This window comes from Bos grunniens, chromosome 3 (genome assembly GCF_055505025.1).
Source record: "Bos grunniens cultivar Pamir isolate PY7600 chromosome 3, Bosgru_T2T1.0, whole genome shotgun sequence".
Lineage (NCBI taxonomy): Eukaryota > Metazoa > Chordata > Mammalia > Artiodactyla > Bovidae > Bos > Bos grunniens.
The window spans coordinates 28,468,667-28,487,557 of NC_141167.1; the positions used below are offsets into that span (position 1 = coordinate 28,468,667).

An 18,891-nucleotide genomic window follows, 5' to 3' on the forward strand; every position below is an offset into this window, starting at 1 on the left:
AGGGCTCACCTGAGAGACGACCAAGTTGGTGTCTTAGTGCTATGGGTGTGTCTGGGAACCGTGTAGGAAGGAGGGAGGGGACAGTATGTGGTGCGGGGTCAGATCTACCTCCAGGGAGTACGGCTCCTCAGCCCTGCCAAGCCCCATACACCCGCAAGTCCTGCCCCAGGAAGCCTTCCCCTCCCCGCAGCCCTCCCCCCACCTCCTGACTCAGACACTAGCCACATGACCTTGGGGAAGCCTCTCCTTACCTCTGCCTCATCTCTGTCCCCTGCACGATGAGGGATAAAAACAGTGCCACCTTATGGGGCTGATGGGAGGGCCGAGTGGCAGCGGCTCAGTAAGCGATGGCTATGATTACTGACCCTCGGAGGGTAGTGGATGCCAGCCCAGTCAGGTACCACCAAGCAGTGGCGTGGGTTCAGGGGTTTTCCAGTCTCCACAGGGCCACTCTCAGGCAGCAGGATCAGCTGGGGGGCTCTGTACAGCCCCTGTGACAGGCCAGGGACCTAGAGTGCCTCCAGGGGTCTCTGTACAGCCCCCATGACAGGCCAGGGACCCAGGGTGCCTCTCAGGACAAAACCAGAAAAAGCTCTGCTTTTGTAGATAGAAAGAACTGCCTTATAAGGAAGTGAGACCTCCATCCCAGCAGGTTTGTGCAAGTAAGAGATCCATTCATTTATTCAACTAGCATTCACTGGGCCCTTCCTTCTCAGTTCTGGGCCCTGTGTTGGGCACCGGGAATTGGGAGAGACAGAAAGAGACCCAACGCCGCCAGGGAAATCTACCATCTAAGAAAACAAGAGATACTGAAGGTGCCAAACCGATCCCAGGCCAGGTCTGCCCAGTCCTGTAGAGGTGTCAGAGGCTAGAGAAAAAGCAAGAGGCCCTTTGGCATGAAGGGGGCTTGGGAACCACTTGGGGTGGCTCAGTGCACGTGCTTTGGCCCTGCAGATGTAAGGCCAGGCCCCACCTGCTCTGAGCCCCTCAAGGCCATCATCACAAGGGCCTCCTGGTGCTCACTCTCTCCCTGCCCTTGTCCACCTTGACCACAGCTCAGTGCTGGTCCCCAGAGCCCCACCCAGCCCGATACCCAGTAAGGAGTGGACAGGAAGTATCTTTGGAGGGAAGGTTCTGCTGGCAACAGGGAATGGAGGAGAGAGGGGTGGCTGTCTCTGCTGGGACAGGGACAAGGGCATGGTTGGCCCCAGGCAGAGGGTGGGCTCACCCCTTGCCCACTTTCCCGCCCCACAGCATCCATGACTCCCCCACACCCCCACCCTCCCGCCCCAGCCATGGTTCCCTGGGGAGCGGGCTCCAAGGAGGCCCAGCAGCCAGACCACCAGCTGCTGCCCCCTCCCCATACAAACCCTGGCCACAAAGCACCTCCCCCCAGCTCTGCCCGCCCGCGGTGACAGCCTCTTGGCACCAGCTTTCCCCTTCCCTCCATCTGTCAGGAGTCGGTGCAGACAGACTGTGAGAGCCATCAGAGGAAGTAGCAGCACTGCTTGGGCCCTCCCCACCCCTGCCGCCCCAGCACTACCCCCCACCCCAGGTCCTTTCTCTCCCCACGCCTGTGTCTACCTTTCCCTTGCATCTGTCTCCATCTTTTCTGACTGACGAAGACACTGACAAAGTGGGGGTGGGGAGGAGAAGAACAGCCAGCCAGGGACCCCCACTTACTGGTAACCACCACACATCTCGGCCACCACACTTGACCTTCTCCTCAGTCATTAAGGAGTTGAAATCCTGTGAGCCTGTGGGCTCAGTGTCCCCATCTGAACAACTGGCATAGCAATCCTGCTGAGCCCGCCTCTCAAGGGATAGGAGGAAAATGCCGTGAAGAACATAAAGGGCAGCAGGAACGCAAAGGCAGGGCCGTCGAGGTAACAATCCTCACCTTACTGATGTGATGTTATTGATGTTATTGACGTGAGGTGAGCAGGGCAGGGCTGGGGGAAACCAAGTCTCAGAGAGAGCTGTCACTCAGCTGCGTCAGAGGCAGGGTCAGATCAAAGGCCAGGTGTCCTGGCTGTGTCCACACCAGCACCCCAACCAGGATGCTCAGCCCTGGCTCCTTTAGACCTTCCAAGGAGCTCTATGTCTCCTTGAATTCTGCCAAAAGGGGGGGAAGAAATCAGCTTTTTTTCTTTATTTAGAGTGAGCCCTGCCCAACTAGCAGCAGAATCCACGGGTAACAGGGAAGCCGTGTTGCAGAGCCGGGGGGAGTGGTTGCGGGAGTTGACAGAGTGCAGGCTGGCGGGCCAAGTGTCCCATTGGACATGAGCTTTTGTTTTAAAACTGGGGCGGTTCCAAGCAAATGAGGACAAGCTGGTCACCCTGCGTGGGAGCAGGCTCTTGGTAATGCCAAAGCGCTGGCCAACGCGGGGGCGGGCCTTTTCAACCAACAGAGAGCAAAACCCCTGTCCCCCTTGATCCCAGCAAAGCTTGGCCCGAGGCCCCAGAGGCCCCAGGATGGGGGGCAGGGAAGGAAGTTCTGGTCTAGCTGCCATCTTGGGACCCTGTGGGGCCATGTGTGACCCCGACCGCAGCTCAGATGTGCCCGGGGAACAGGGGAAGGAGACTTGGGTCCTCTACCCCTTTCACCTCCAAGGAAGCTCGAGGTTCAGAGAAACCAACTGCCCAAGGTCACATACTGAGTTAGGTGACCAAGGCCTGCTTTTCCATCTGCAGATCCTCCCTAGGTCCTGGCACAGAGCAGGCCTGCAGTGAATGCTGGAGCTCAGACTTGAAGACTCCAGTCCATGCCAGGTGCTTCTCTGGGGCTCACACGTGGCTCAGGAGCATGCAGCACAAGGAGCAGAAACACGGCCTGGCAGGAGGGGACCTGGGCCTATGCCAGAGATCCCCACCCACTCTCCCCCGCTCCCCCTCCTTGGCAGGCCCTGGCCAGGTCCCCTGCCCCATCCTCCTGAAGCCTGAGTCTGTGAACCACAGGCTCTTAATCGGACCATCTCGGTATGCGGCAAGGATGGAGGGGAAACACAGGGACAGGGGAGCCCAGAGCAGGCCCTGACCTAGCCAGGATGGGAAGGCTCCCTGGAAGTGGTGACTATTGAGGCAAAGTGGGACTGAACAAGCAGAGGAAGGGTCTTCCAGGCACGTGAGAGTGTGAAGATGCCTCTTCGACATCACTCACATGGGGGCGGGGGGCTGGAGCACAGAGCCGAGGGTTTTGGGGGGCAAGAAGATGGTGAGGTCTGGGGCTGGAGATGCCAGGTGCGTGCTGGGTCTTGAAGGACCCTGAAGGCCAGCCAGCAGACTGTCCTGTGAGTGGTGGACCTCCCTGCAGGGTGCCGAGCAAGGGCAGGACAGTGCTCTGAGTGTTTGAGCGCTCTTGGCTGCAGAGCAGAGAACAGACAGGAGGGAGGGAGCAGAGGCAAGGCTGGGGCTGCTGCCCTGGTCCAGGGAGGCCGCAGTGGGATGGAGTAAGGGCCTGGGCCATGAGCGGGGGAAGGACCAGGCCACGGAGGCTATTAGTGGTAAGGGAGAAAGGGGCTACAACGACTCCCGATTCCTAACCAAGACATGGCGGAGGTGTCTGTGCTGTGCACTGGTCTCGGGGGCAGAGGAGGTCCAAGCACCACCCTCCAGCACCCAGCAGCAGGTTCTTGCAAGATCTGTCGCCTTGCTGACCAGGAGACAAGCTGTCTGTAGAGGTGTCACCATTACCTCTGGACACAGCACATCTGTCTTCAGCCCCCACTTCATAGGGAGGTAGGTCACAGCTACAGAAGGCAGCCAGTATCTATAGAACCTGAGAGTGTGCAGCCCACCAGGGCCCAAGAAACAGTGGCCCGAGAGGGAATAGGCCTTACTCGAAGTTATATAGCATGTCAGCTGTCACAGGCCAAGAAGGGATACTAAGCAGGCTTGAGGTGAAGGTAGGGGGCAGAGTCTGTGAGCAGAGGCCCCAAAAACAGAGGCGGGACCAGGACAGGGCAGGAGTGTCACAGGAGGCAGATTTGAGGTTGAAAGGAAGACAGATTCTCTAACAGGAAGAACTGTCTAGGGACAGAAAAAGCTCTCAGTTGCTGAGTTAGCTCCCTGTCCCTAAAGGTATTCAAGCAGATACCTCCCCCACGCCCACACCCAGCCCCTGGAGTTGCTGGAGGGAATTCCCACATTGGGATGAGTATGGAAGCCGGCTTTAGCCAAATGAAGATGCTTCTCCCAAGAGCCACAGCTCACTCAACACAGAGTCACCAAGGCTTGCCTTGCGCCAGGCTGGGGACATCCAGGGCAGGTGGAACAGAACAAGAGAAACCTTCTCAGTCAGTCTTCCTCATCCTCACCCAGGGAGATGAGGCCAAAGCTGGGCAGGGGGCACAGGGTGGAGGCCCTGGCTGCCCAGGCTCCATGTCACAGGTCTAAGGGACTGGGCACATGTGGGGCACAGGGTCAAGGGCTGGACAGGGTCAGACACAATACAAACTCCTCCTACACCCCACCCCTCCTGGAGGTCCCCAAGGCTCTGGGCTCATTTCCTAATGAGGTCCCTGGAAGGACTCTTCCTAATTAAATTAGGACAGTAAGTTATGGCCTGGGGCCACAGGAAGAAGCAGGGACAAAGGAAGCCCTTCCTATTCCACCCAGCAGTGAGCATCTCCACATGGGAGGGGACACCTAAAGGTCAGTTGGGAGACAGAAGTTCAGAGGAAGAGGTCAAAAGAAGCTGAGCAAATCATGTGCAGGCACTGCTCTCAGGGCTTCTCTTAAATAAACTCATATTCATCCAGCCACTTAGAGGGTTAGGTGTTGGCTCCATTTTAGAGACAAGTGAAGTAACTTGCCTAGGGCCCCACTGCTAGGAAGTGGGGAAGTATGGACTTGCCCCCAGGCAGCCTGGTTAGAGGCCCTGCTATTCTCTGTGTCACAGTGGAGTTACTTAAGGATGAGGTGATGCAGGAGCAGTCAGGAGGAAGGGGACCTGGGGGGTCTTTGTGTCTGTGGCTCCCACCTGGCCACAGAGCAAGCAAAGGTTTGGAGTCAGATCTGGACAAGGGTCAGGGAATCCGAATTTCAAAAGCTGCCCAAAGTGACTCAAGCTCCTGATGCAATCCTCACAGGTGGGAAAACTCAGGCTCAGGACAGGTCAGAGACTCACTCAGGTCCCTCAGTAAGTCAGTGACAAGGGGAGGCTCCCTGGCTCCCGATGTGGTGGCACTGAGAGCCTGGGGGGACTGGCTCTCAATAGGACAACAGTGACAAGGGCTAAGGCCTCTGCTCCCAGGGGAAGAACTCAGTGCAGAACCACACAGCCATCAACCTCTGAGCCCTGGTGTGGACCTGTGCCCAGCGCAGGAAGAACTGACTAGTTCTGCAGGACCCAGTGAGGCTTCAGCTACTATACCAAAATCAGGAATTGCTCATTGTCCGTGCGCATGGGCCTCCCCGGTGGCTTACATGGTAAAGAATCTGCCTTCAATGCAAGAGACCTGGGTTCGATCCCTGGCTTGGGAAGTCCCCTGCGAAGGGAATGTCCACCCTCTCCAGTATTCTTGCCTGGAGAATTCCATGGACAGAGGAGCCTGCAAAGAGTCGGACGTGACTGAGCGACTAACACTTGCACTTTTTCACACAGTGCAGGAGTCTGAGGTTCAGGTTTGAGGGACTTGTCCCAGACCTGCAGCTAGGACGTGAAAGACTGCGGTGGAAACTGAAGTCCAGCTGACACTGGGAGGCCATACGAGCCCATCAATCACCTCTGAGAAGCAGGCAGTTGTTCAGGTAGAGGAAGGAGAGCGCGGAGACATGAGAGCATCACGTGTGCAGCAGATATAAAGCCTGGGGCTGCAGGTATTAAAGAATCGGCCTGGTCAGACTCAGCAAAAAAATAAACAGGCAGAAACTCCCAAGTGGAGGCATGTTCTACTAATAAACTGTTGGTTCCAGCTTTGCATGTTTGGTTTAGGCCACATCCCCTGGGTTGGCGTTGTGAAGGGTTGGATTTCACACTGCTTACTCTGGGCCTCCTGGGCCACAGAGAACAGGGGCAGCTCCTTGGACCCCCACACCTGGGGCCTGGCCATAGCAGAGCTCCAGTGAACTCCCTGGTTCTCAGGGGGAAAAGAGAATCCCAGAGAATTAGAGCTGAGAGGGGCTGGGAGATGCCCCACTCCTAATGAGTAGAGACCCAAGAGGGTCAGGAACCTGCATACGGCCAGTTGGTGAGGTAGGAGCGGGGGTGGAGCTGAGGTGGGCCTGGACTCCGGGCCATGACGTTTCTATCAAGCTCAGCCCTCTGGGTGGGGGGTGGGTGGATGCAGACAGTGGGCTGCAGGCTGAGACTTGGAGGTGGAGAGAAGCTGCCATGGCAGGGGGCAGGCTGGGAACAGAGACTGCTGGCACCTCGCCAGCTACAAATAATTCCCCGCCACAAACAGCCCAGTGGGGGGCTTTGGATTCAGCTTGGCTGGGCGGCCTTGGCCGGCGTGGGAGGAAGGGCGTCACCGTGTCCCTGCCGCCTCCGTGTGTCTGGAACGGTCACCTCCCTCCTGGTGCACACCCCCTCTCTGAGGTGCACACCCTGTGCACACGCACATGTACTGGGACACATGGTGGAGAGGCGGCTGAGGGTGACAGGGGCAGCAGATGGCAGCTCAGAGTCTAGGAAGCAGAGAGGGCAGGGGGGTGGGAGGAGCACTGGCCTGAATATCCCTGGATTCGTGCCACCAGGAAAGCCCACCCTGGGCCTCCAGCTATTCAGTCCTGCAGCTTAACCTGGGCCGATGGGCCCTTCTTGCCTCTCATCAGCTTCCAACTCTCTGATGTTAAACGGACCCACTGGGGAACCAAGGCCCCCTCCTAGATAACTATGCCAGGCGCAGCTGGTTAACCAGGTCTTCTTGTTTCTCTCTGCTTAACCAACTCCCCCAGGCCACCCAGGAGGCAGCCACTATGAGGCCTCCAGTGCAGATGGCGGTGGATGAGGTGATTCCTACAGTCCCTCCCAGCCCAAGAAGCTGCTGTTCTCCAAAGCAGCCGAGTCCTCCCAACTGGCCAGATGACCTACATCTCTCCTGCTGCTATTTCAGCAGTTGCCCTCTTGTCATGTCCTTGGTGGAGGAGGAGGAGGAAAGCTGCTGATGGTCCCTTCTACTTAGCTGTTCCCCGTGCGGAGATCATGGGCTTGGGAAGGGAAGTGGGGTGCTCATTTCAGGGCCAGGTCTGGACAGAACACTTTATATCAGCCTGGGTACCTCTGAGAGGTAGGCTCATTATCCCCATTTCAGAGACCAGCGATCTAAAGCTCAGAGCATAAGACCCATACCAGGAACCCTGGCTAGTGGGTCACAGAACTAGTGGTCTGACTCCATTTTTCTCCATCACTCCACAGCATCCAATCCAATCACAGGCATAGGAAGAAGGCAGAAGGGAAAGCAGCCCAAGGAACCTGAGCCTTAGGGCTAAGTTCTGGAAATGGACCCTAAATAGTCCAGCTACCCTCCATCAGCCTGCCTGGAATCCACCCACAAAGCCAGCTACACTCACACCAACCTTCACCAGGCATCAAGGAGCTTGAGGGCCACAAGACCCCTTCCCCCAGGCCAGGACTCACCCTGAGCCCAGCTCCAGGGAGAAGAAAACTGCTCAGAGTGCTGGTTACAGTGCAGGCGGAGTATGGACCAATGGGTGAAGGGGAGATGACGTTCAGAGAGGGAGAGTCCCTTACCCAGGGTCACACAGCAAGTTAGGGGCAGGGGCAGAATCACTTTTATAATGCTGTGGAGGAGATAGATTCTACAAACATCATGAGAAAAATGAAGACTGGTTGTGTTCCCTCTTGTGTTCTCTGGTGGGGGTGTTCTCCTTGGGGCCAGAATACAGTTGTCCTTTCTCCTCACTTTGCTTTGTGCGGCCTGGATCTGGCTGCTTTGTCTGCCCCCTGGGACTGGGGTGAAGTGGCCCTGTGCTCACGGAAAAGGGAGGTCCTGTGGACTGCCCACCTGGCTGGAAGGGGCCGCAGGGAGTCAGGGTGTCATGAGATAGGAAACCGTCTCCTTGAGGGGGAGCGACAAGGTGAGGAGGAAAACACATGCTCAACCCTGTCTTTCCCAGGGCTTTCTTCTTCTTAAGAGAAGAAGCAGAACAAGGCACAAAGCGTAATCCTGATATTTACCCCAGCACTGTGTAGACAGGAAAAAAAATAGAACCAACTAAATACAAGTCTATCCATAGGAGACTATGTCATTAAATCAGGGAAGATTCATGCAGTGGAATGCTATCTAGCCCTTTAAAACGATGATCGGCATCTACTGTTCTGACACAGAAAGATGTACATGTTGTAGGGAGAAAACAACTGGCATAACACATGCTCATTTTGTAAAAAAAATAAAATAAAATAGCACATGAACTCGCATGCAGAGAATACAAGAACATTTCTGGGAGGACAGGCAGCTCCCACAGTGGTATAACCACATGAGAAACTCCTGCCTTCCTCTTTTCACTTTTCTGAATTGTCTGGGTGTTTTCACTTTTTTTAAACAAGTACGAAACTATCTTCATATAATCAGAAAAACTTTCTTCCATTGGAAAAATAAATGAAATCAATTGAAGTGAGTTTTGGCTTGAGCACCACCAGTAACAGGCTGTGTGGCCCCAGGTAAGTCCCGCACCCTCCCTGAGCCTCAGTTTCCTCAAGAAAATGGGGATGATAATGAACTTCTGCACCACCTTCCCCACAGAGCAGCTGTGAGGCACAAACTGGAAAAAGCCATATTGTGGTTCTAACAGGCTGAGAGGGCCAGAAACTGAATAGTCTGCAGAGTGGCTGGTGTAAAGTCCCTTGTGGAACTCAGAGCCAGTGACCAGAGGAGGGCGGTGGCCACATGACCATTCCCGTGGACTCCCAGACTGGCAGACCTCAGGGAGGCTTTGGGCTGCCATATCCAAGGGGCGGGTGTGTGGAGGCCGAGAGGAATCATGGGAATTGTGTGGACCTAGGAGCCCCATGGCCCTGCTTCTCTGGGTGACTCTTCCAGTCACTAGAGGGTCTTGATAATAAGCTGGGCTCTGCACCTGCAAAGCACTTGGCTTGTGGGCACCTGGCCTGGGCTCTGCCAGGGACAGAGAGGTCAGACCTGGTGCAGGGGGATGGGGGAACTCACAGTTGGGGCCTCTCCTGAGCCACTCCAACCAAGGGGCTATTCCTGGGGCCTATGACATACGTGGCCTATAAGAGGAGCCAGGGCCACACGACTGGTGATGGAAACTGCTGCTTCAGACTCAGCTCATGCTCAGGGGCACCGAGGGGCCAGTGCTGCTCAGGAGGGAGTCCGTACACCCACTGGCAGGGGTTGGCAAAGACAGATGCCTGGGGTACCTAGAAAGGAAGAGGGGCCACAGCACACCCCCACGTCACTCCCACTGTAGCTGTGACTGGGATGTGTGAACATGTATCTCCTCCTTTACCTGTGTCACACTGTAGCTGGACAGGCATGGCCCAGTCCTGTCGCTGACCGACCAACGCATCCAGGGCAAGTGACTTCGCTTCTCAGAGCCTTGGCCTCAGGTGACCCAGCTCACAAGAGAGGACCTTACTATGGTCCCTAAAGGACACCCAGCTCCCTTTTCCAGCCTCAAGGACCCCTCAGGGGCTTCTCAGAGGCCCCTGGGTCCCCCATATCTGACTGATACTAGATTCCCACTCTCAAAAGTGGGGGACATTTCCTCAGTCCATTCATTCATTCACACACCACTCAAATGCCTTGGCTCTGGGCCAGGCCCTGTGGTCCTCCACCTCAGATACTCCCCAGCAACCACAAGCTCCTACAATGGGCTATAACAAGGGTCCACAAAGCCATGGCATCCAAACATAGGAGAGGTTAGATCACACAAGGAAGACAGGGAAGGCTTCGTGGCAGAGGTAATGAGCTGGGTTTTGAAGGACTAGTAGGAAACAGAGCAGGACAATCCAAGCAGAAGGAAAGTATGTATGAAGACCCGTCGGCGAATTGCCTGGGAGCCAGAGAACCAAGAGCTTTCCTGGTAGCTCAGCTGATAAAGAATCTGCCTACAATACAGGAAACCCCGGTTCAATTCCTGGGTCAGTAAGATCCCCTGCAGAAGGGATAGGCTACTCACCCCAGTATTCTTGGGCTTCCCTGGTGGCTCAGATGGTAAAGAATCTGCCTGCAATGCAGGAGATTTAGGTTCAATCCCTGGGTTGGGAAGATCCTCTGGAGGAGGGAATGGCCACCCAGTCTAGTATTCTTGTCTGGAGAATCCCCATGGACAGAGGAGCCTGGCGGGCTACTGTCCATGGGGTCGCAGAGTCAGACATGACTGAGCGACTAAGCAGAGCACAGCACAGAGAACCAAAGTCAACATTTTGGATGACTTGGGTTCTTGGCCTTTTCTGGAGGCAAGATGGTGAATAGGAAATGACACTCTTTGAGGTTACCTGCATCAGTGACATATCGCTGGGGCCTCAGTTTCCCTATCTGTATAATGGGAACAGTAACCACCATCCCCAGGTAATGGCCAAGGAAGACCCTTGGAAACTATGGAGGGTTACATTCATGGGGGGCTATGTGAGGAGAGGACCTTATGTTGGGGCTCCGTGCTGTCTCCAGAGAAGAGGGTCCCTCCCAGACAGAAACCTGTAGTCCAAGGAGGCATCACTGGACACTGCAATCCCTCACCACTTCTTCCACACCCTCTGAGCCCCAGGCCCTCTGACCTCTACAGGGTAATCAGAGCTTGGAAAGGAAGAGCCCGAGGAAAAGTCCAGGCTCCAGAGTGGACAGGCCTGGGTCAAGTCCCAGCTCTAGCACTCAAACACCATGACACTAGCCAAGTGACTTCTCTTTGAGCCTCGGTTTCATCATCTTTAAAATGGAAATAATAAGAAAACAGCCCTCAAAGGGTTGTGAGTAGCAAAGCCACTGAATGCAGATTGTCCAACATGATACTAGGCGCGGGGTAAATAGCCTGTATCGAGTGTTAGTAATTCCCTGGAGGGAGCTATTTCGGCATATTCCTTGCTCAGGTTGGCAGGACAACTTGGAGAAGAAGGATCTGGGACCAAAGGAAGAACAGGGACAGGCTATGGGCGCTCAGGGACCAGGGAGGAAGAGGACAAGAGGTCAGGGAAGGCCACCCGGGGAGGTGGCACCTCCACCAGAACTTCAGACTGGGCGCCGGGGCATGTGGGCAGGTGTTATCAGTGCTGTTTAGATCCAGGGCCCTGGGGCTTGGCTGCACGGCCCCCACAGCAGGGCCCCACACCCTCCCCTCAGCCCAGGGCTGGCTTCCTGGGGGTGGCACTGGCCTAGGGGTCTGACCTGGACCAGAACACTTACTTCCATTTGCTTATAGCCCTGAAGGGGCGCAAACAAATGTGTACTCTCCTGCTCCCTCAGCCCTCTGCTTCCTCCCTCTCTTCACCCTCTCCCTGGGGGCATCTCTCTGGCTTCACCTGCTGCTGCTATTTCCCCAAGGAGAGAAAACTGTCAAGTCAGTTTCGTGCAGACAACTCAGAGGACTAAGAGGCCCGCTGCACTCAGAACCCTCGGCAGGACTGAGTGAGCCCAGGGGGTTTCCGGAGGGGAACTTGGTCCCAGGAGAGCCCGCAGGAAGGCCCATGGGAGAGTCTTCAGCAAACACTCCCAAGGCCTGCTGGGACCAAGCCATGGAGGCACCATCCTGGGCCCAGGGAAGGGAGATGCTTGGGGTTTGCTGGGGGCCACAGGGTTTCCTCCCCTTTCCAGGCACAGACAGGTCATAAACCAGCCTCGGGACTATCATTTGGCCTCAGGGAAGGCTTGCTCTGCCCATCCCAGGGCCCCAGACACTCGTTCATTGAGACCAACCAGACTGGTTTGGTTCACTTCTTCCCTCAGGCCCTCCCTGGGTGACTTTCTCCATTCCCAGGTTCAACTCAGGGCTGAATGGCCTTGGGGCTACCTCCACTAGGGCTCAGCAACTCTGTGGCTGGGGCAAGTCTCAGAAATGGGAGCCTTGAGACCTCTGGCTAAGCAAACAAGAGCAGGAGAAGCAGGGACATCTTGGCAGACAGATATCTAGTCTTCAGTGAACTCCTCCAGAGCAGACAGACCCATTGCCATTCACTGAACACCTACTGCTTATCAGGCACATTATCTCACTTAATCCTCACAACACTTCTGGGAGGGAGAGACTAATACCACCTCCAAGGCCATTCAGCCAGAGGTCACAGTTGGGATAGAAAACCAAGAGTGTCTAATTGAGGGCCACATTGAGTTATTCCAACACCAAGTCTCTAACTCCCCTCTCTTGACTCCTGTGTCTCAGCCCTGGAGAAGGCTTTCTGAAGGAGGTGAAACCTGCACTGACAATTCGAAGGTGACAAGAAGAAGGCTGCCAGATGAGGGAGCAGAAAGTGTTCCACACAGATGGAACAGCATGCGCAAAGGCCGTGAGAAGCAGCAGGAAAGCTAGAACATGACAGAAGTCTGGTGTCACAGGTTCATTCACAGGAAGAGCAGGAAGGGGTTGGAGGGCAGTGGCCATCAGGAGCTGGTCACAGAGGCCCATACGCAGAGGAGTCTCAGCTGACCTTATGCTATGGGGACATGGGAGCTTCAGGAGGACTCTGAATGGTGGAACCAGCAGTTCAGATGAGGAAACAGAGGTTCAGAGAGAGCAGCACGGTCTGTCAGATGTCTCCATTCAAAAAAGGACACGAAGCTGGGCCTGGTGTCAGGGGTGTTAGAATGGCTTAGGTCAGGTGGCACGCCGAATACCAAATGCAGTGTGCAGCCCCAGCCGGAAGTGGTGGCCAAGCTTTAATTATTTACAAGGCCACTGCCCAGCAGGCCTCAGCACTCCTGCAGCCAGGCCTCGCCTAGCTAATGAACTCTCTGCCGGGGAGACCTCACTGCAGCCACTGCTTATTAAACTTGAAGTGGAGGAGTGACGAAGGCTAGGAGAACAGGGCAGCCTAAAAGAGCCTGAATAGGTAGGGAAAACTGAACATACAACCGGGCCACCTGTCTACACAGCACACCCACACAGAGAAGCTGGAGGGGGATGAGAGGGAGAGGCTGATGTCCCCTCAAAATGAGGAAACAGAGGCCTGGGAGGACTTACCTGAGGCTACCAGCTAGTGCTTGATGTGGCACACATTCCATAGTTGGGTGCCTGCATTCAAACCCAGCAGTTTCAGTTTACTGAAAAATCATACACCCTTGAGCCTGTTCCTTAACCCCTCTGTGCCTTCGTAAAACGAGGATGTGCGCAGGTGACTTCATAGAGTCACCCCGTTTTGTAGACTCGAGGAGCACAAGGTGACGCATGTAGAATCCCACCACAGCAAGAGCTCAGTAAATGTTCACTGTTCTTGCTGTTGCTGCTCTGGGAGCAAAGGGCTGGCTGGAGACCAGAACCCCGGTCTCTGCCCCAGACACTAAGGAGCAACAGGAAACTGAGGCCAAGACGCCGGCTGGTCTGTGTGGCCCAGGTGCGGCCAGGAACCCCACCCCTTCCCTTGGCTGGGCTGCCCCTGAGCTTCCAGCCCCTTCCTCCACTTTGAAGGCCCTTTGAGCTGGGAACTGACACCCCATGAGCCTTTCCCTTTCCCATCCTGCCAACTCTATTCGAAAAGGCAAGTCCCATCCGTTGTGGGTTAAGTTTCAGCACTTAGAAGGTCAAGTTCCAGCTCCAACCATGAGGAGCTGTGTGACTTTGGGGGCATCAGGTCACCTCTCTGAACTCCAGTTCTTCCTCTATAATGTGGGGCCTGTATCATCTATTTCTAAATGCTAAGTCCTAATGAAAGTGAAAGTGTTAGTCGCTCAGTTGTGTCTGACTCTGCAACGCTATGGACTGTAGCCTGCCAGGCTCCTCTGTCCATGGGATTCTCCAGGCAAGAATACAGGAGTGGGTTAGCATTCTCTTTTCCAGGGGATCTTCCCAACCCAGGGATTGAATCCAGGTCTCCTGCATTGCAGGCAGATTCTTTACCATCTGAGCCACCAGGAAGGCATCAAGTCCTGAGGGAATGGCATTAATTACCATCTTTCAAGGCCTGGCTCAGCTTCTCTTCCTCCAGAAAGCCTTCCTTGGCTTCCTCCAAAGACAAGCTCCCTCCCCCCAACCTCCATCTTCTCACGGAATTCGAGGTCGGCATTCTAGCCCCTTTGGGAGCTTGAACTCATTTTGCGGCACACAGACTTCACTTACAAATTGCAATCCCCAGTTTACAAGCTAAGAGGTACAGAGGTGGAGTGGCTGAGGCCCTCTCACAGGGTGGAAGGGGTGGAATGATTAAATATAAGGCAGGGAGGACAGTTCCAAGCAGAGCAGTTTGGGCAGGTGGCCCAGAATGGAGGGAACTTCCCAGATGGGGAAGGAAGAGGTGACAGAATACCATTTTCCAACACCTGGCCCCATACAGCCACTGGATCTTGCAACCCTTTCCTAACCATTTCTCTCTGTGACCCCTAGGAGTCCCTTTCTAAAGACCTTGGTGGTGTGAACTCACATCCATTCCCTTCTCTTCACCAGCCCCATGTGAAGACTTTCTATGTGTATAATCTGTGGTAAAGGAATGGCTACCCTCATTTGGCGGATGATGAAACAAGTCCGGGAAAGTCCAGTGTGTAGGATCAATACTCGATACTAACAGCCAAGCCCTCAATGTCAGTTGTTTTTGTTCACTAACCCTTAGTGAAAAACAACAACAAAAAAAACCCTTAGTGAACCCTTTTGTTCACTAACCTCTGACCCCACCCCAGCCATCTCAGAATGAAAGCAGGAGCCCAAAGTGGTCATCAGATTGGCCCTCGCCCCGCCACCAGCTACTTCACTCTTTCTTCTTGCCCAGAGCCTTGAACGGAGATGAGAAGCACTGGGATCACCCTCCTGGGTCCTTCTTCACCACACTCCCACCACCACCACCACCACCACCACAGATAATGCCCCTGAGCTAGGAGGCAGGCGGACACCCTGACCAAGTTCGGTCACTCTCAGCTGCATGACCTTGGGCAAATCACTCAACTTCTCAGAGCCAGAATTCTTATCAACAAATGAGAATGACAAGAAACACTGTTGCTCTTCACAGCCATCCTCACAAAACTGTTGCTATGCAGACTCAGGGAGATAAAGTAAAACCAGCCCAGAAACGTAGTTCCTATTTCCCTACCTCATGCTTAGCACTCCTACTAAAAGGGACCACAGAAGAACAACTCCCAGCGAGGAGACTCACTGTCATATTTTACCCTGACCTAGGCATTTGCAGAATTTCAACAGAATTGGGAAATGGTCAGGATCATAATTAGGCTAAGAACTCTGGAGTCAGATGCTTAAATTTAAGCTCCTACTTAACAGCTCAATAGCTGTGGGGTAAGTAACTTAATCTCTCTCTCCAGTGCCTCTTTTTTTGTGTGGGTTTTTTTTTTTTTTTTTTTTGGTCTGTAAAATAGGACTGTTCTGAAGATTAAAGGAATTTATATAAGACACAGTGGTGGACTTGACACAGTGGTAGACTTCCCACAGTGGTGGACACACAGCTAACAGTCAGCCCATATTAGTTACATCCCTTTAAATGACATTTCTAGAACTGATCCTCAAAAACAGGTCAGGAATCATTAGCCCAAGTAGTCAGGAGAGGAAAGACAGGAGGGAAAGATGTACCCATGTCACACAAGCAAATCTGGGATCAGTTCAGTTCAGTTTGGTCGCTCGGTTGTGTTCAACTCTTTGCAATCCCAAGGGCTGCAGCACGCCAGGCTTCCCTGTCCATTACCAACTCCAGGAGCTTGCTCAAACTCATGTTCATTGAGTTGAGTCAGTGATGGTCTGAGAATGAACCTGGAGGCTGACTGGCTGGCAAACCAAGGAAAAACAAAACAAAAACAAAAACTAGAACTCAACAGACAATGCCAGTCCAGGTGGTCCCTCTACCCCTTGCCACTGTGTGGAGCTGTGGGCCAGTTGCCCTCATCCCGCAGAAGCTGTGCTCCCTGGCCTGGGCGGGGTGGGGGCGGGGGGTGTGGGAGATGGAGAGGTGGGGGCGGGGGGGGGGGTTGTAGGGGGTGGGGGTGGGGTGGGGTGGGTCTGTTCTCCAAAGTGCCCCAGTGCCTGGCAGACAGCAGGTGCTCAGTAACAATGGATGAATGACTACCTGTGTAAGTGTTTATAGTCTTGTTTTTCTGTTCCTGGAACTACATTCCTTCCACTGTGACAACTGCTTGCTAACTCGCTTCAGGTTCCGCAGACATCAGAAACCGCGTGCACTTCAAGAAAGAACTTCCAAAGCTGCTGCACCCGGGTGCCGGCGAACACCACACTCAGCAAAGGCGGTCGGCCACCTCATGTAGCCCGCGGTTCACGCACGGCCCTGGGATCCTCACGCCCCTTCCAGGAAACAAACTCTTCCTTCTGGGGCCCTCCTTCCTGCTCTGCCATGACTCACTCCTGGGCCTGGCTGGCAGGAGACCGCAGTCGGCCAACCAGGGTGGTACAAGAAAGGTTTTCACCGTGACTAGGCAGAAAAGCAGCGGGCGCCAGCGCCCGGCCTGCACCTACTACCCAGGGGATGAGCGGGGGTGTGACCAAGGCGGGGCCAGGGCAGGGCCCCACCGCCCGGGGCGCCAGAAAACTGCACACCCGTCCGCTCCACGATTGGCCTGCTCAGACCACAGAGACCTATGGGGTGGTCCTCCCACAGCCAATCAGGGGCCCCAGAGAGCCCATTCATTCACACAACGCTGCAGGAAAAGAAGCGAGGCTAGGCCCACAGTTGCGTGGAACTTTGAAACGCGCGCGCGTTCTGTGGTGTCGAGGCTGGAGTTCCGGAGGGCCTGATCGCAGAAAGCTAGACGCGTGTAGGGGCTGTCGCTTCGCCGCCTACAGATCCTTCCCAGCAGTCTGGGCGTGGCGTACCATCCTCCCCGGCCCCGCAGTGCCGGGTTCCGCTCCGGCCCCAGCGGGACCCGCGGGCCGCCGGGAACCGGCCGGGTTCCTAAGTGCCCAGAAGGAAGCGGCTCCCGGGCGGATTCCTGGCGGCAGCCTCCGGCAGTAAAAGCCCACACAGGTGGCCCGGCGGAGGCTGCAGCCACGTGGGCGCTAAGCAAAGCGTCCCCCCACCGTTCCCTCCTTCCCCGGCCAACCACTCACGGCAGTCGTCCTCGTCACTGTTATCCGAGCAGTCGTCGTCCTCGTCGCACCTCCACACGGAGGGGATGCAGCGCTCGTTCCGGCACCGGAACTGGTTCTCGTCGCACTCCTTGACCGACCCTGCGCGGGGGGAGAGGAGGCGTGAGCCGGATCCCCAGAGCACAGCGGTCCCGGCCGCGGGGAGGGGTCTACTGAGTGAAGCAAAGGGGGCGACGCTGAAGCCAAAGACTTGGAGGCCTCTGGCACCCTCGACCAGGAAGGAGGGCAGGATGATAAGGGTTCCAGGGATGACGGGCTGCTCTGTGGCACGACGAGGCCAGGCACACACAGTCGGTGTCACACCATTTTGATACACTCCCCATTCAGAACACTCACCCGCCCACACGGCCCATAATGAGAGATCCACACAGACACAGCCCACAGGGAGCCCCCCGAACACGCCGCGACACGCGCACTAGGCGCTGCGGGCACATCCCCCTCGCACGCAGCCCCTCTTTCTCTGCAACACGCAGGGGTCGCCGGAAACGCATTGTCAGCCGGGGAAGTCTCTTGGCTCTGCTCATCGCCGCCGCGGAGCGCGCGTGTCAAATTAATCCCAACGGCGAGAATCACACAAGCCCTCGCGAAACCATCAGTGACCAACCCAGCAAAGTTCCTGGCCCCCACGGCGCCCATCCCCCAAGAACGGGTGCCGGGGGTCAGAGCCCACTACACAAGAGAGCCGCGAGGGTGGGGGTCGAGGGCAAATTAACGGAGACCTGGGTCCCCAGGAGTATATCCTGCACAGGCGCCCCGCTGCCTGGCCCGGGCTCAGGGACCCCGGCGCAACCCGCCCGTCGGCCGCCGGGCATTGCTTTGTTGGCCGCTCCAGCGGCTCAAAGCCGGGCCGGGCATCGGCCGCACGCACCTTGGCCGCCGTGCAGTGGATCCGCTGCCGCCGCCGCGAGATGCTGGAGCTGCAGTAGCAGCAGCAGCAGCGCCAGCGGCCGGAGCGCGCCCCGCTCGGGGCGGCCCATGGCGGGCCCCGGGCTCCGGCCGCCGCGCCCCGCGCACCCTGTGCAGTCGCCTCGCCTCAGCCCACCGAGTCCTTGCCGCGGCGCCGGGGCTGCCGCTGCCGCTGCCCCCGCCGCCGCCGCCGCCGCTGCCGCCCGCCCCGGCTCCTCGGCTGCATTTCAAGCAGGTTTCGTGACGCTCGGCGGCGGGGCGGGCTCAGGCTGGGCGCGCGGCCCCGGGCCTGGGCTGCTGCCGCCGGCGCGCGCGCCCCCTCCCGCTGCAGCCTCCGCCCCACACTCCTCCCTCTGACGCCTCCTCTCCCTCCTCCCTCAAGCTCTTGGTCCGCTTCTCGGTTGGTACGTTCTCAGTGACCCTGCTCAGGGTCCCCCTCGTGCTGGGCGTTGCAGACGCTGGGATGAGCCAGGCAAGACCTCTACCCCTAGAGGCAGCAGATGGCCTAAGGGAAGCAGCACAGGCTGCCTGGAAGAGGTGACAGGCTGATAGGAGGCTGAGGAATGCCAAGGAATGAACCTGGGCGGGATGGAGATGATGTTCCCGGGTGCACAGGCCTGTGAATGTACACATGGAGTAGGGATGATAGTGGATAGAGGTTGGGGTACCAGGATTCATGTGATCTGGGAGAAACTGGGGGAGCAGGAATGGACCTCTGCACCCCTCCAAGGCTCCAACCCAGATATCACACATCCTTGTAGCTGGTTAACGTGCCCATGCTGCATTCTCATATGAATGCAGTTTGTGTGGCCAAGGATAAGA

The 18,891-nt window shown here is 56.2% G+C and overlaps 1 protein-coding gene and 1 long non-coding RNA gene across 26 annotated transcripts in view; both read right to left on the reverse strand.

Annotated features, from left to right (window-relative positions):
• LRP8 (LDL receptor related protein 8) overlaps positions 1–18,296 on the reverse strand; it is an 80,119-nt gene extending 61,823 nt beyond the window's left edge. For 24 of the 25 annotated variants that reach the window (XM_086389040.1, XM_086389006.1, XM_086389035.1 and 21 more), the window contains exons 1-2: positions 18,032–18,276; positions 17,125–17,244 (exon numbers count right to left, since the gene is read on the reverse strand). In XM_086389040.1, the coding sequence (XP_086245166.1) occupies positions 17,125–17,244; positions 18,032–18,140 (229 nt within the window). In that variant the 5' untranslated portion in view covers positions 18,141–18,276. Of the gene's footprint in view, positions 1–17,124; positions 17,245–18,031 lie in introns of all 25 variants that reach the window. The other variant, XM_086388941.1, reaches the window with a different exon arrangement.
• Positions 15,437–16,538, reverse strand: LOC147375367 (uncharacterized). Its single transcript, XR_015159594.1, has 2 exons — positions 16,130–16,538; positions 15,437–15,831 (listed from the first exon to the last, which is right to left on the reverse strand). It is a non-coding gene; the product is annotated as an uncharacterized LOC147375367 (long non-coding RNA).
• Positions 18,297–18,891: the final 595 nt, after the last annotated feature.